At 40.6% G+C, this 17,337-nt stretch overlaps 1 protein-coding gene across 1 annotated transcript in view; it reads left to right on the top strand.

Annotated features, from left to right (window-relative positions):
• The first annotated feature begins 352 nt into the window (after positions 1-352).
• The window catches only part of LOC117491237 (voltage-dependent calcium channel subunit alpha-2/delta-1), a 54,648-nt gene continuing 37,663 nt past the window's right edge, over positions 353-17,337 (top strand). The window contains exons 1-3 of the mRNA XM_034141115.1: positions 353-499; positions 5,764-5,845; positions 6,061-6,177. Coding sequence (XP_033997006.1) covers positions 411-499; positions 5,764-5,845; positions 6,061-6,177 — 288 coding nt within the window. The 5' untranslated portion in view covers positions 353-410. The remainder of the gene's footprint in view (positions 500-5,763; positions 5,846-6,060; positions 6,178-17,337) is intronic.

Genomic DNA, 17,337 nt, shown 5'->3' on the forward strand with positions numbered 1-17,337 from the left:
GTTGTTTTTTGGGTTATATTTGCCATACCAAAATAAGATTTGATAATATAAAAAGTGGGTGTAATCAAAACGGCATTATATGTCAAAGCACTAACGAGTCATATTAGGCTACAAGATAAAAGGAGCATATGTTATGTGGAGCTAGGAGGGGAGACAGCAGTGTAAATGTAAGAGAGAGAGAGAGAGATTGAGAGATTGAGGGAGTGTGTGAGAGAGAGATCCAGCTCCAGTACCTGTTAGAGCGCCGGGTGATCAGATTAGAGGTGTCAGGGCTCGTTAATCTGACAGGGAGCGACACACTGCCACTCACGCTGCTGCTGCTCGCCGCTCCCATACACAGGCGGCGGAGGGTAGCGGAGCCCACTTGGTGTTGACGCGCGTCGGGGAATTTCCCCCCTTTTTTATTAACAATGGATACCTGCAGGGTACGATCCTGGGTGTTTCTGGTCCTGTTGTGGCAGGACGGGTCTTTGGCATCGCAGTTTCCAACACAGCTCATGTAAGTATGGCCCCTTTAATCCCATGTTCTGGTGTGCGCACTCCTGGTTTAAAGTGCTCGTCGTTCAGGCTATATTTAATGAGACAATCACGGTGGTAGAATTGGATGGGCAGGTCGTTTCATTCATGCATTATTGGTGATTTTGAAGGCAGACACTAGTTCAGCTTTGCTCTGGCTGCTCCTCTCCAGGCGGTTGTAGCCTACTGTCGGTGGTAATCAGCAGTTTGTCGCCGGTAGATGTCTGCGGCCACTCCGTGACAGCTCGTCTATGAAGTTGTAAAGGAGTTATAGGGGCTTCTGGACTGTTCATTTATTTAAATAAAAAATAAAAACTTGGCCCTTGTCGTTTTCCTTACAACTTTGGAAGGTCTTGTAGGTCCTTGACGTTAATTGATAATTTAAAAACGTGCTACACAAATAGGGCAAAACAATCTTATATTAATTTGCAAAATCAGAGATTGGATTTCTTAAATTGTATGCCTTTTTAGATTGGTAAACCATACAAGATTATCTGTAAATCCAGTTATTTTTCAGGATGGTTGCTTTGTTCACCAGAGCCACCAAACCTGTTTGGCAACGATTTAAAGTGAATATACAATTAAGGGAAGTTCACATATATTTAAGAGTTTGTATAATACAGGCTATACCTTTTATTAATAATTAATATACCTCATCTTCTTTAGAGAGACCCATGCCATAATAGTGAAAATGAAAGTGTATCAGTTACCTAATAAGTCTGCATGTTATCACATTTACTGTAGCACACATTGAATCATATTACATTTTTTATTGAATAAAAGGTTTGGTAACCCGGTCAGTTATTTCCAATATGTTGTTCACCTTATTCAAATCAAGGTATACATACTCTCAGCACATTGAAATACAATTATACAGCACCAACATAATGTTACAGTCAAAAACTCATACTATAGTTTGAAGTCACTAATTCAAAGGAGCTGGACTTTTGAAGAACATCATTTACAATCAGCAACTCTCTGGTGTACACATTATTAGTGTCAGCAAACATACCTATAGTTGTGCAGCCTATAGTTAAAACACAGAACTCAGTTAATAGACTTTTGTGCTAAATCTGCTGATGCCAAGTGTGAAACGTTTCAGCGTTGATTTGAATTTCTTTGTATTGGCAAGAAAAACAATTTACGAGGTATATACAGTTTGTTTGTTAAGCCTCTCTCCCACATTGCTCATGTAGTGTCATGTCCTCCGTAGGTTACACTTACCGCATGAAGAACTGAAAAGGGTCTTTTGGCGCGTTCACACCGGAGTACTTTTCCCACAATAGTTCATCAGAACTCAGATATATTTGCGTTCACACCAAAAAGCCCCCTGAACTAAATTAGTTCATCAGAACCAGTTTTACCCCCTTTTCAGTCCCTGCTAGAGAGCAGGGACTTTCGTGGGAGAAAAAGGTTCCTATGTCTGATTGGCTGGGCGGAATGCAAACCACGCCCCGTAAAACTCCCAAAAAGTTTTGTGAAGCTGCCATTTTATTATCCTCGCATTAGCATTATTAGCATTAGCCGTGCACAAACGCAGAGAAACTAACTTATGGCAACACAAAAGAAAACATGGGAGCGGTGGAGATGAGGAGGTGTCGGCGTTCTGGCGATTTACTCGAAAGGCTTCAGTAGAAGCAGCTGGGACTCCCAGCAGCTTCTACTGAAGCCAGTCCCCAACTCCGGGGACTTCCGGCCGGGGACTCCGGGTGGCAGTATACGCCGTGAAGTTGTTTGCGGCCTGCCAGTAAACCCAAAGCAGAAGAAGAAGAAGTGACGTCAGCGGCTTAATTTGCCTAATCCTCCCCCAGGGACTTATTCCGGTGTGAACGCGATCTGCTTTAGTTCATCAGAACTAAAAGAGTTCTCATGAACTGAGTTCTCATGAACTATTGTGGGAAAAGAACTTGGTGTGAACACCCCTTTTGGATTTGACGGTTTCAGGCCCCATCTATAATAAATGCCTATAACACTGGGCACCCTTCCATAGGTTTACTATTGTGATCGTGACCATTCAATATCACTATTTTTATATTCATGGCCTAACATCTTTTTTTTGATTGCGTTCTGAATTCAATTTCTATCGTTGTTTTCGTGCATCGCTGCTGGTGTGTCCATGCCTCATTCCGCTTTGCTGTCTGGACTTCTGTCTTTGCCTCTGTAATGATGTGTAATTACACTGCAGTTTAACATAGCGGCCCACTGAGATACACACCAAGGGCCAGCTCATTACTCTATCTAGAGCCAAAGTGATGGCATCACAACATCTGTCTCTCTCTTACTTGTACTGTCTCTCCAGCTCTCTTTCTGTTTCACTCTCATTTGCTCTTCCTGTGTCTGAAAAACAATGTAGGGCAGTGTCTGACCCAATTGCCATTTGTACGTGTGTGCTTGTGTGTGTGTGTTTAATTACCCAGTGTTATACCAGAGGCTGCAGTAATCAAAGCACAGCAACCAGAGCAGAACAATTTAACTACCTCAGCTCAACAACAATGACTTTATTAATGATTCGGGATCTCTGAATCACATTGCTATTTTAGCCATTGAAAATAGCTTACATTAAATATAATAACATTGTGATTATGCCAAGATTATATTCCTTGTCCTTCACCTATTTGTGAATGTTTAGAAAGTAATGAGAAACATTACATGCAGGAAGTGATCTGACTTCACATAGATCAACCGGGACAGGCAGAGAGCAGGACTCACCTTATGACATTTATGAAGCATCGCCATTAAACTAGGTTGGGACCTGAAGGGATGGTTGGAAATGCATGATTTAAGGATAAGGAGTTATGCAGAGTTGTGCAGAGATTTTCTATGCCTATGGATAATACATTTGACCGTTTAAGGCATATTTAACAAGGGAATTTCACTGCAACTATTCATACAAAGCAACAAGCTTTGTGGAGTCGGAGCATAACTTTGTATTTTATGGTACTTACTGTGTATAATGAGCCAAGTGAGAGTTTTACAGGGAAGACTTTCTTTGTCTGCACATTGCATTGTTTGGTTACAATCACAGACAACGCAATGACATATACAAGGGATTCAGTATGGTGAGAATTGGGATGAGCTACTCTGCAGATGAGGCACTCTCATGAAGCCAAAATATTATAAATAGATTTTAGGGGGGAAAAGTCCATGTCATCAATATTGGACATGCACATTGCCCACACACTGCAACCCAGCCTGTGTTGTCTCACTTATTTGTCAGCACCTGGGATTCTTGTTATAGAGATTAGCAGTACATTTCAAAGAAGCTAAACTCTCTAGAGAGGCATTCTACTTCTCTGGATGTCAAATCCCTGGAAACACACTCACGTCCAGACAAACATACACGTAACTCACAATTGTCTTGTCAATGCTTCAGGCTTACGAGCTTAGGGTACCAAGGTCCACTAAAACACCTTACAAACAGTTTGTTCTTTGTGGATTCAGGGACAAGGAAGGGTAGGGCAGAGGAGAGAAGAGAAGAGGATCAAGGGAAGATCATTTAGGAGAAGAGAAGAGACTGAAAAAAGGCTGAAAAGTGCAGAAAAGAGGAGTGGCAGTTTCTCAAAATCTCAATGCAAAGTTGTATTAAGTATGCTGTAACGACTACTGTATGTTGCAAGGATCATAAATATTGAGTTTTTATTAATAAGTTTGTTTACATATTAGGATCTGGGCACCCTCCATCCAGCGTCAAAGATTGATGTTCTGCTTTGATGTTTTCTTTAGGTCAGTTTGCAGGATCAAGAATGCACTTCATTCAAAAACAAACATTTGTATCAAGCAATATTGTCTCTATGTTTCTTTAACCCTTTTAGAACTGATACAATTAATAACACATTTCATGCTACTTTTATTGACCAGATCATGTGGTTGCATCCAGCACAACTGATGGTTAAAAATCTGTACCCAAACAACATTTGGTGGATTTAAATCCTCCTAACACCTTTTCACACAGCCATGAGCTCTACCAAGCCAGTACAGTGTTGTCCAACACTCCTCAACCATAAGTCTTTGCAAACTAAAAAATATCATCTGAATTAATTACTGACCCTGTTTTTATATCTCTACCTACAATTTCTGCCTAAAACATTTACCATTGTGCTTTTCCCTCGGGTATTCCTGCTATTTCAACATGTCTCATCTTTTTGTACTTGCTCCAAATGATCCCTATCCACTCTGTATTTTGTGTCCCTGGTGCATCTTCCCATATCTTTTCTGGCTTTCTGATCTTCTCTACCTTTATCTCACTGTTTTCTACCATCAATGTTATGCACACATATCTTGACTTTCACGACACTTATTCCACTTCTCCAATGACAATTGTTGTGGAATAAGTATTCATATCTTTGTTTTTCTATGTTTATATCAGTGTGTGTGTATGACATGTCTCTTTGATATTTGGGAGGATTGCAACTGAGTCTTTGCTGGTGTGAATGCATGGCAATGAGAGCATCTGTATCACATGCCAACCTGTTATTATTCTCATACAATATGAATAACCCTGTTTTAGTGTGCATGTGTATGTGTGTACTTGCATGGCAGTATATAAGTTGAATTAATGCATCCGCATGCACACATCTATTTCGCTCCCCTAGCCTCTCATTCCAGGTGTGCCTTTAGATGAGTCCGATAATAACAAGTCACTGTGTCACTTAATGCATAATGTCTCCGGTCTTTGACATTCTTAGCGCGTCTATCTCTATCCACAGCCACCGTGTTCAGGATGCAAGCAGTGATTTACTCTGTCAGTGTCTTATAATGCATGCAGTGAGCTTATTGTGGTTTGACAATTGATTGGAGGAGGATGAGAGGAAGGTATAACCCAGTTTGTGGCACCAGCAGGCTGGACCTGATGTCCCCAGAGCACTTTGATATACATAGAAGCATGTCGGTCCTGACCTGTCCACTCATATCACTGTCAGCGGTCACAACATTGGCTGACACTTATCTGATTGGTTGTCTTCATGTTTGAACTCTCAGAAAGTAATGGTATTGGTTGACACCCAGTGACACGTGTTTGATTAAATGACATTGTATTTGTTCCCGGTGATTGGAGTTTGATAACTTGACCTATAAGAGTGATTCTCTTTGTCCTTGTTTGTTTTTTGTCGGTCCAGGTGTTCTCCTGAGATGAAATGTTGACTTGATTGACAGTTTAATTGCACTGTGAAATGTTTGTGATGTCTCTTCTAAGCTGGTTGCATGTGAGTTACGATTAACTTTGGTTGTGTGCATTGCTTTGTCCCATAGGATTAAAGAATGGGTTGATCAGATGCAGAAAGAGCTTGTCACCCTGGCAGACACAGCCACAGCTGGGAAGAGCCTCACGGAGGTATAAACACACACATGCTACACACACATGCATAAAAAGCAAGCATTAAGCACATTCAACCCTGCTATGGACCTACCACACCAGTCATTCCATAATTTCAAGTAGTTGCACTATTTCTTAATAAAAGGTATCTTTTTTTTGCAAATAACACATTGTGTTTGTTAAATCGATAACTTTACAATTGTACATGTTCACTACTCTCTCTTTATCTCAAGATTTTTCTGCAAAACCAACACCTGTACACTGTGGAGCAAAACGATGCAGAAGAGCTGGTTGCCAGAGCGGCAACGAAAATTGAACAGCTGCTGCGGAAGAGATCTGTTGCCTTGGAGGTAAGACTCACTCCACTTAGAGGAACCAACTGTCACTTTGCAATTTTACTTTGGCACTAAAGCTGTACAGAAGGATATCTTCATTAACTAGGGCTATAATCTCCATCTGCTTTTTGTCAAATCATTGTAGACTTGAATTTGTATAATTAATAACCAAAACCATGTGGTGATTTTAATCTACTTTTTGGTTCAACTACTGGTGACTATTTGTTATTCACATGGCCCTTGTTGTGTATCTCAGTGGGCCGCTATGCTAAACTAAACTGTTGTATACTTTGGGACATGGTTAAGTTTGTGACGATCAATTATACAAATGTGATATTGTAAATTCCTTTTTTGATTACCAAGAGTGCGTTTAGCTTATATGCACATTTTGATGGACCAATACAATGCAACTAGATAGATATACGTACACTAAGAAAATAGATTTAAATGTTTAACATCACTATGGAAAATGTGTCTGTTGTTCTTGGCAGTTAATCTTTAAAAAGGAAAAACATGGATTAAACCCGAAAACTACCACAACTCATATTTGTAGGTGTTGATGGGAAAGTCTATTGGATTTTAGTCCTGGAAAAAAAAAATAAGAATTTCCATTTTTTTTAAATGTCCCCGCTGTGGGACAAATAAAGATTTTCTGATTCTGATTTTCTGTTTCCCATTTAGCAGGCACATGTACTACCACTTGTGGGTAATAAAACACACATTTTGAAGTGAATATCTATTTGATATCGAATGCCCCCAAAACATAACAAATCCTACTGCAGTAACCCTTCTGTCTATGTTTTAGTTTAATTATTTGTCTGGCTAAGGTTTCACACTAGTAAGATTGCTGTGGGTTTGGTTGAAATGATCCATTACAACAAATGGAAGCATGGGTAAAGCACGCACAGAAAGAGTAGAAAGTGAGGACTGAGATATTTCTTCTGCAGGATCCATTTGAAAATGAGAGCTTTGACCGTAGGGATGTTCTCTCTTTCTCCCCCTCTCTTCCCACCCTTTATTTCTACTTAGAAGTGAGTCAGAGATTCTCAACTATATCAAGACTTTAAACTGTTTTTATACATTCAGAGCGAGTTCACTTTGCCCCTTACTCTGCCTTTATAAGGCATCACCATTGTTGTCTTATTAGTAATGGAAAGGGAGTATTTATGAATGTCCATAAACATAACTTCTGCCAAGTGTCTGTCTTGTGTATTTTAAGTAAACACCCTGGTGTTCTTATCATTTTTCCATGTACTGGTGCCACAGGATGCGTAAGCAGCTGGGATAAAATTGGCTTCAGTGCATTTTCAAATGATAGAAGTGAGAGATAGTTGTGAGGATCAGCTTTTTGTCTGATTGTGTGTGTGTTAAGGGTAGGTGATGGGTGGCGGATCATCTAGCCTGATGCGGACAGTTCATCCAACCTCTGGACATCGATCACTTTTCACTCTTTATTGCATCTTTGTGTCTCATCTTCTACTGCGAGTAACCTTAAGGCGCTCTGATATTGAATTCTCTGTCCTGAGATATATGAATGGGGAGATAAATGGGTGATGTGAACGAAGGGCAAAAGCAAGAACTTAATGGATAAATGGGGTGATTGACAACTTGACCGTCTCTATGTCCACCTTTACATCCATCTCTATATTGGAGGAGACACTGAGGTTAAGCCTGGAGGAATTAAGGACCGGCAGCGATCCTAGCAACATGGATTATATCTGCCAAGCGTCCTGCTTGTCAATATACAGGCATAGGATAATACACTGGAAGACCTCTGTATCTTCATCAACTGTTATATCCTTTGTTTCTACAAACTTGTGTAAAATCCTGAAATTCGGAGAGTGCCATTCAACAGTTTAATCTATTTCTATATAATGATACAACCCAACAGAGGACTCTTGAAAGAGAAAAGGAGGAAGATTTTGCTTTATGGTGAATAAGGATTGTTATTACAGTAGGAACATTAAAATGCTATTCTGTTCCTGCTCACCTGATTTTGAGTTATTGGCTTTGAAATGCAGACCGTGCTTTCTACCAAGAAAATTCACTTTGGTCTCTATCCAAGTGGTCGACATTACACCAGAAGAAAGTACAGAAGCTGCCCTCTCGGACCTCTGCCTTGAACTGAATTGCTCACAGACCAATTATCTTTACACTGTAGCCGTTGTTGCTGGAGACTTCAATCAGGGTAATCCTAACAATGTTATGTCTGACTTGCATTAACATATATAGACTGTGGAATGAACTCTCTCGATTACTGATATTCATATTTGCTACAGAGCTGAATAACTATTTACTTATGGGAACAGCATCCATCTTGCTGAGGTGGTCGAAATATGTATACAAATGACGACACATGCCTCGATTGACACCTGAAGCGAACTAAATGATGCAGTCTGGAGCACGTCCCAGGACACCACTGTTGACATCACCAATGACATCAATGAATCATTCTCTCCAGTCTCAGGTGGACTTAATTTTAAAAGCAAAAATCAGTAACTGTACCCAAAAGTACAGTTAGATTTATTCCAAAACTAAAAACCATAGATCACTATGACCTATGGGACGCCATAAACATACACTGCAGCCTACAATTTAGGGTCTCAGTCTGGCAGTATGGACTATTATAAAGCAGCTAAAAGAGAAGTAAAAGGGGCCAAAGGGGACTACGGGAAAAAAAGTACAATTCCAAAAGGGCAATCCCAGAAGCATTTGACAAGATCTAAGAACTATGACGGATACAAGCCCTCAAAAGGAGTGTCCCCCCCCCAAACACACATGTATTGGTATTATTACTGGCAGGATTACATTTCACTGGAATTGTACCTTAAATGATTTGAATATGAACATTAAGGTTGATTATTTGATTGACTCAACAGTTTTATCTTTTTAAGACTTCTAGGGTACAACACATAGCAGTGACACCAGCTTTAAGACTGCATACACTGTCCCTGTAGATTGGATACCTTGCGATGAGCTGATTTTTGTCGATGGTTCATCTAAATTAAATAAAAAGATCACGCTGTTTAGCAGAAAGAATACAGCAGGAGAATCCTTATTGAAGTTTGGAGATCCTTTCTTGTTGAGTGTCTTTGATACGGTTGACAGTGACTCTCAATGTCAATATATTAAGAGATAGCCTAAGGCTCTTGAACCACTTTCACTAAGTTTATAACTACTTCCAAAGTTTTATCTTCCCTTTGCCTTTCTCTGTCATCTTTCTGTCTTTCCATCTCTGATTTCTAACTCTGAATGAAAGGCCACAGTTTACCTAACCACAGGTGTGTGAATGAAGTGTGTGTCTTTGTATTTCTACCCATGCGCCATAAATATGTGTGTGGCAGAGTGTCACATGCATTATTAATGAGTACTTGGCTGCATACTGTTAGGACAGATCGCTTTATCAAAGGTTTTACATTGTATACCCGGGTTTGATCTCAACAGGAAACCCACGGACACTCACACACCTACTGGGATGTATACCTACAGCGGCTATACTGTAGCTCAAGCCAATTCCTCTTTTCATTCACATTTTGCATATCTACTTTACCTTCTTGTAGTGAGAGATTACTTTGAAAAGGTTTGTCAAATCATTTGACCACATAGTGAAAGTGTGCGATGTGCCCGAGGCTAGAGTCAATTACTCTTTCTCTACCCCGTACACAGCCTGTTCTCTCCTGGTCCGGCTGCCTCTGTACGCTGTAATTAAACACTTAATTATTGATGAGTACTGTTATGAAAAACTGTTTATACAGTGAAGACAGATATGACATGGATGCTCACACATCAATATATTGTCCACCTAACAACCAGCAATCATGTGTGTGTGTGTTTGGGTAGGTGTCTACAGTATATGTGTGCCTGTGCAATTTCCTCTCTTCTCCTGGGGTGAAGGTGTCTAGTGACTAATGAGCCAGTCTACAACATTACTTAGAGTAATACCTCAACCAGCACCACTAATACTCTACAGGACACAGGTGGCCCAGTCCTGTGTGTGTGTGAGTGAGTGAGTGTGTGTGCTTGTGTGCTAGACAGAGAGATAGAGAGAGAAAGGGAGAGTCTCAGCATTGTTTTGTAGATGTTTTTGTAGATGTGTGTTTTATCCCTGTTCTTTACATGTTTGCATCATGTTTAGCTTGATTTCAGTCAGCTACATTTGCCTTGAATGATGATCTATTTTCACTGAAGGATAAATATTAAAAAATGTCCATTGAAATTCTAAAACCTGACCTGAAGCAGAATTCACTTCTCTCTTCTCGATCAATGGGAACATTGCACTAGTACATTTCCTAAAGCCAAACATGGCCCCATGTCCCAACCAACAACATAAAGGCTTTTCCTGTTGTGTGTAGTTAAGCCACATGCTCTTTAATATTATACACTTCAAAATGCATTGTTCATCATTAGTTATCCTTTAAGATATTATAATCATCAGTTGCCACCACAGTATATTCCACAATAATGTCATAGTCACAGCATAGTTCCATTGAATATTGAACACTTTTTATAATTTACTTCCTTCAATATCTATGCAATTTAAGAGAACGTCAGTATGCTGGACATACTTGATTCTGCTATTATTACTTTGCCTTTTGATACTGTCACCTTCAGTAGACCTTCACAGTCATTGTAACTGTAGTAAAATAAACTGTAATTCCAACGTTAACTCAAACAGCATATCCAAAAGATGTACAGATACAGTGAAGTGAAGCCATTTCATTGTGTCACAGGCTTAACCTGTATGTTTACATGTAGCATTTCACTGGATAAGTGAGTATAATGTTTGCTATAAAATAATCTTACAATATGCTAGACACCATGTCGTTTTTTTCTATTCATTGTACCAGTTTTGATTTTCAAGTAGAATTTCCCTTCATGACTTGCCCTTGAAGACATTACGGAGAAAACATTGGGAGAAAAAACAACCTGCCCTGGCAAATGTTCAAACATTCTCATTTAAAAAAGCTGAACATATTGTCAACTCATCTATTTAGATTAGATTAGATTATAATTGTATATTGTAACAGGAAAGACTAATTTTCTCTATTTGTTACATTGATACCATCTGTATATATATATGTAACTTGATTGTCTATTAGTCATTTTTATACTGTAATCTTTGGGATTCTCTATGCAGTGCATTTTGGTTCAGTTATCCACTTCCCTTCATTTAGAGGTGTGTGGTAAGTGTGTGTGGTAAGTATTCGAGGGTTATTTGTGCATGTATTCGATAGTCTTTAGGGCCCAAGTCTAGGACCATATTTTTATAAATCTGTTGCCTGCTGTCACAATGTTTTACTAATGAGCACAAGATGTGACATTAAGATGTTTTCAGATGTGTGTATGTGTCTGTCTGCCAACGTAACATAGTAATGAAAAGAGGATATGATAGGATCAGAGATATTTCAGTCTCCAGAGCAGATGTTACTCAACCTCCCATCTCTGCTTTGCACTGATCATATTAAGCAGACAATAGGTTTCTGCATGTGTTTGAATGAGTGCTTACATTTGTGTGTATGTGCATATGTTTGATATGCAGAAAGGGAGACAGGGAGAGTGGGGTAGAGCAGCGCAGATGGGGAATTCAAACTAGACGTATGGTTGGCCAGGGACAAGTGTCTGCAAGCATGTTGCGATTCACTAACGCAGTTTGGATCTCTTCTCAATTAATGCATTAGTAACATTTACTTTTGATTAAGAGACAATTACAACCTTTCACTGTCAACAGATGCAGTGTTTTCATATATAATAATACCCACCATTAATTAATTGTGACATCGAGTAGAACTAATATTGTATTGCTTTTTTATAATTACTGTCATTGAGACAAGATAATTAGTGACTTGTTCTTACACCAGTTAAGTTCTCAACCACTATCTTCGTGGACGTTGTTGCTTTCTGCCCCTGTTGCTCACTGTTTCCATCAAGCCTTTCAAAAAGTGTGTCTTTTACCTTTTGCCTTATTTGCAGCTTTTTAGATTTAGGATTGTATTAGCTTTAGTTACAATTTATGAAGTCTTTATTACAAATCCCTTCTTAGGAAATGGTCCCTGTATCTTTTTACCTTTTGAAATAGAAGATTATGACGCTCAATGTTTGTGTTGTAGGAGTAATCCAACTGATTCCCTGCGAACTCTGACTAGGTGACAGACTATAAATTCTCTGAAGTGGACAGTGGAGATACACACACCTTTAAGATGTGAGCCAAAGAGAGGAATGAGACTGGAAGCAGCTGTAGATTTACCGATCCCAACGGAGGGTTTGGCCTCTGAGAGAAGTCATGTGGAGCCACACGGCTCTCCCTATGGGCTCTCACGGCTGTAGATTCCTTTACTCTTCTTTGTTTCACTTCCTTTTCCTCTCATCCGTGCGTCCCCCCCTGTCATCCCCTGCTCTCCAGTCTACTGTATCTCTCATGTGTCCAGCTCCTGGCCTTTTGCCACACTTCTGTGTCAAACTGGAATTTCAAATCAGCCTTTCTTTATCTCTCCTGACCTCTGTCTTACTTTTATTATGCTCCCTTCTTTCTCCTACTGCATAACTTTTCCCTCTCCCTCCACCTCTGCTCTTTTGTATCACCCCTCTCTAACACTATTTTCCTCAATTTCATTCTGTCCTTTCCATTTCCCCTCTTCTCGATTTCTTGTTTCTCCCAAGTGTCTCTTGTTTCTGACGCACCTTTGTTTTCACTACTCTACTCCTTATTCACACACCTTTACACAGGAAACAAAATAATGCATTGCTGGATAAAGCTCCCATCATACCTCTCTTTTATCATCCCACTGCTCATTTTCCTAAGCCACATTTAATGAGAACTATGTATACTGTGATTGTGCTGAGTCTGAGTATTGTTACTTTTTCTCTGGACTGTCCTTTCTTGTAATCCATCTGCTCACAATATATAAGCCTTTTTCTCTTCCCTTTCAGACTCTCCTCTTTTATTTTCCTTGTGCTGACCCTTCACATCTCCCACACTTTTACTTTGTTGTCATCCCCTTTGAGTTTGGACTAATTATGGGGAAAAAGATAACCAGCGTTCACATGTGCGGACATGTAAGAAACAAGGATGGGAACGATGAGACTGGATGTGGGTGTTAATGATCTTTTAGACCGTTACTACTCTTGTGGGTATTGCTTTGTTGTCTGGGAGAGAAGGCAGTGTGCTCTGAATGGCCCATTGATTTCAGGCGTGTGGAGACTTTGACACACACACACACACACACACACACACACACACACACACACACACACACACACACACACACACACACACACACACACACACACACACACACACACACACACACGCATACACACACAGGGAGTCTGGGAGGCTCTGTGAGGTTTAGCAGAGCCTGTCTCATCTTCCCTGTCTATCCTTTAAGCTGTGCTCTGCTTTCTCACTAAATGCACGGTGGGCTGCTGGGCTGCCCTGGCAGAATGACAACTAAGACTGGTGAGAGCAGGGCAGAATATCTCTCTCTGGGGCTAGTCCAATGCAATCCAACACTCAGGCCAGCTCTGAATGTTTCCGTGCTCTTTATGGCTGCAGTGTAATGTTCTCAAATATCAATGTACATGAACAATAGATAGTGCATTACATTAGAAGTATTATGATACAGATATGGCCTTATTTGTCAGTTGGAATATAGGCCCAACAGTTGCGGTTATCATTAGGCTGTTCTCATGTTCATCTAAGACTAAGATAAAGCTAACCAACATGTATCAGCAATGCTGCCTGCAGATAGGAATAGACATTCTGTGCCTCGTAGTATTAGATTTCATTATCATGAATTCCTCTTTTCTCGTTTTTCTCACTGAAGCACCTCATTCCAAAACCACTCCACTTCCCCACGTCCACAGAACCAATTCCCAGTCTCCTCGTATTCATCCCCCCCCCCCCCATTAAGGCTGAAGGGGAGCTGTGGCTCTCATAGGGACTCCAGTGGTCATCCAGTGACAGAGTAGACTAATTATGATGTGGAGCTGGGATATCTTTACATTACATTACATTGCATTTAACTGACGCTTTTATCCAAAGTGCATTCGACCAAGAATATACAAACTTGAAGAAAACAGAATCATATATGTACACAGACCCGGCGGCAGACATACGTCTCTGGGCGGGCATTTGATTTACCAGGGCGGGCCCACCCCGAAACTTACATTTCCCGGGAAATCATAATTGTCAACGGGGGAGGGCTAGTAGACGCTCGAGATTTGTCAGGGGGGGGGGCATTTGATTTACCAGGGCGGGCCCACCCCGAAACTTACATTTCCTGGGAAATCATAATTGTCAACGGGGGAGGGCTGTTACGCTCGAGATTTGTCAACGGGGGGGGGGGGGTGAGGGAGGCGCTCGTGAATTGTTGTTACGGAAACAGAGGGGTTTTAGGTTGCCATAAGGCTGTTGACGGTCTTATTATAGGCTACATCCATTGATTGGTTTTGTGGCACATTTGTAACGCTAGCTGTGCCAACTTGGGCAAGCACAGGCAAACTTGAGGAGCGCACACAGGGTGGAGAGGTGGAGTGAGGTTGAGCGATGGAGAGAAAGGGAGAGAGAGAGATTGAGCGAGGCAGGCAGAGAGCGTGTGCAGCGGTCTGCTTGCACACAGAGCAGGAGTTTGTGAGAGAGCCGGCTTGAGAGTCAATTTCTCTTCAAAATATAATTGATTGCCAGCCTCCCTTGTCCCTGGCTGGCTTGCTAGCTCGTTGGTAACATAACTGATTTCTTCTAATGTGGCTGCATCTGGCGCTGAGTTGCCATATTCCTTTCATGAACCACTTCCTGATATCCATTGTTGCAGATAAATATAAATGATAATAGCCAAACTAACCAACAAGAGTAAACTGACAGGCTGCTGTGCCGCATCTCACTCAAAAACCCACACGACTCAACCCAGCGAAAAACCAGTCTCGCGCGCAGCCTTTCATTCAGAATTTCATAGCAAAATACAAAAATGATATTAAACTAATCTTTCAACATAGTTTAAAACAAAAATAAATATTAGGACAAAGCCCTACAAATAACAACAATAAACATAATAATAAAACAATTAAAATGTTGTATTGCCCTGATTAAAACAGCGGGCCCAAATCCTGGATGGGCGGGCCCGGCCATGACGCTGGGTCTGTAAGTACATCAGTTTTCATAGAGCCAAAACATTTCAAGTGCTACTCAACTGGCTTTAGATAAGCCAGTCCTTTATTAGTATATAAGTGCTTTGTTAGTAATTTTATGGCTCGAAGTGAAGTCGAAAGAGATGAGTTTTCAGTCTGCGCCGGAAGATGTGTAAGCTTTCTGCTACAATAGCAGAGAGGGATACTTATGAGCGGTAAGATCAAGCACTCTCACGCAAGTGTGTTTTCCACTGCCATTAAATAAACCGTTGTAGTGTTACATTTGGATGCTTTGACTGATTAATGCTGGTTTCTGATCAATTGGCAGAGAGGCAACATGCAAGGCCTCCGTAATGAACTGGTATGCCAGTTTGAGAGGAAAGCTGTCACTCAGGGAGCGGCCTCATCAAATCAAAGCTCTGAAGCTTAGTGCGTATTTGATTCTGGTGCTGCTTTCTTTAGGAAGTAACATGTTTGACAAAGAGAGAGATAGAAAGGGATAAAGAGGAAAAGGGAGAAAAAAGAGAAGGGTAATTAGGTATCTTTCCTCACACAACCCTCCCCACCCTCCCCCATATCTCCCAGAGGGGAGAGGAGCCTCGTCAAAGCCCTGTCATGAATTTTTAACAACCCTGTCGGCCTGCTATCTTAGGAGCTGTGTGTATCTGTGTGTATTTGCATGTTCACATACAGTAAGTGTGTGAGGAAGAATATATCTATATATTGACCCAAAATCCTGTAGTCCAATATTCTCCACTATTGTCAATCAAATTGCTAGAGCATTACGCTTAATGTATGGAGTATTGAACAGCTGTTGCTTAAGCTTCTGTATCATATCACTAACAAAATCAAGGAGTTATAAGCCATATGTTTATGCACTGCTTTATGTGTGTGTTTATTCATGCATTTGCAGTAGTACGAAACTATCTTTATGCATTTAGAATATTGAACATGGTAAAATAAATCTGTTTTTCAATAGTGTGACATTACCGTGATGATACATTGACATAACAAGAGCCTCAGCACTTAGCACTTTTAGCATAGCTATGAACTGTTTTCCCTCAGGTGCGCTCATTATTACAGTCTTAAATATGATCTTGTCTTCTATTTTCTCATGAAACACTTATGGAAGAATAACCAAGCTTTTGTTATGAACGTCGTCAAACTGTTAACTGTTTGATTCAGACGCAGATCTCTAGAAGGAATCAATGAAATAGTCTTAACACTTCTAACGTCTGGTCAAGGAAGGCCTCATCGTCAGGCATTTGATGGACACAAATATACATTTAAAACATATGTTTCAGTACTTGATGCAGACAGTTATGGAACTTGATATTTTTGCACATGACGAAATGGTGTATAATAACTTCATGGTCACTATTTAGTTTAAGTGTGTGTGTGTGTATGTGTGTGTTTCTGGCTTGATGGGGTGTATATCTAGCTGCTGACAGCCAGTGCAGAGGAGGTGGAGGCAGGTCTGGAACAGAGCCCAGGACTGGAGGCCAAAGGGATGGGGCTGTTGATCAAGAATAGAATCATTGCAGACAGCAGACACATGGTCATGGACAAACACATTCATACCCATACTCACAGAGCGAAATATACTAAAAGCAGCATCCATCCAGTTACTGCTTCAGATCCAATATGACGTTTGTTGTACTTCCCTGCAAGCACAGTCAGGCAGATGGGAATCGGATGGAAATTCATCCATTAATACATTTAACTGTCATGAATTATAATTGCATCAATTATGTCATGGTACTATGGTCACTTGCACTGCTTTTGTGAGGTAAGTCAGTGTGCCAGACAGATGGGTTTATTTAAGGGCAGTGCTTCCCTCCACAGTCTTGTCATTATCGGTAGAGTTTGAGGAGGCCAGACCAGGGCCAGGCTAACATTTGACCTGTGTGGATTTGCCTGGGTGAACATACACACTCAGTAGTGTCAGTTTTGTTTCTCTTCCTGCTGTCTGCCTTCAAATCTCCTTGTTTTTCTATGGTTAATTTTCAGCACTGCAAACACTTCCTATCTGAGTGAGATAATATTATATTT

The sequence above is a fragment of the Trematomus bernacchii genome, unplaced genomic scaffold, assembly GCF_902827165.1.
Source record: "Trematomus bernacchii unplaced genomic scaffold, fTreBer1.1, whole genome shotgun sequence".
NCBI classification, from domain to species: domain Eukaryota; kingdom Metazoa; phylum Chordata; class Actinopteri; order Perciformes; family Nototheniidae; genus Trematomus; species Trematomus bernacchii.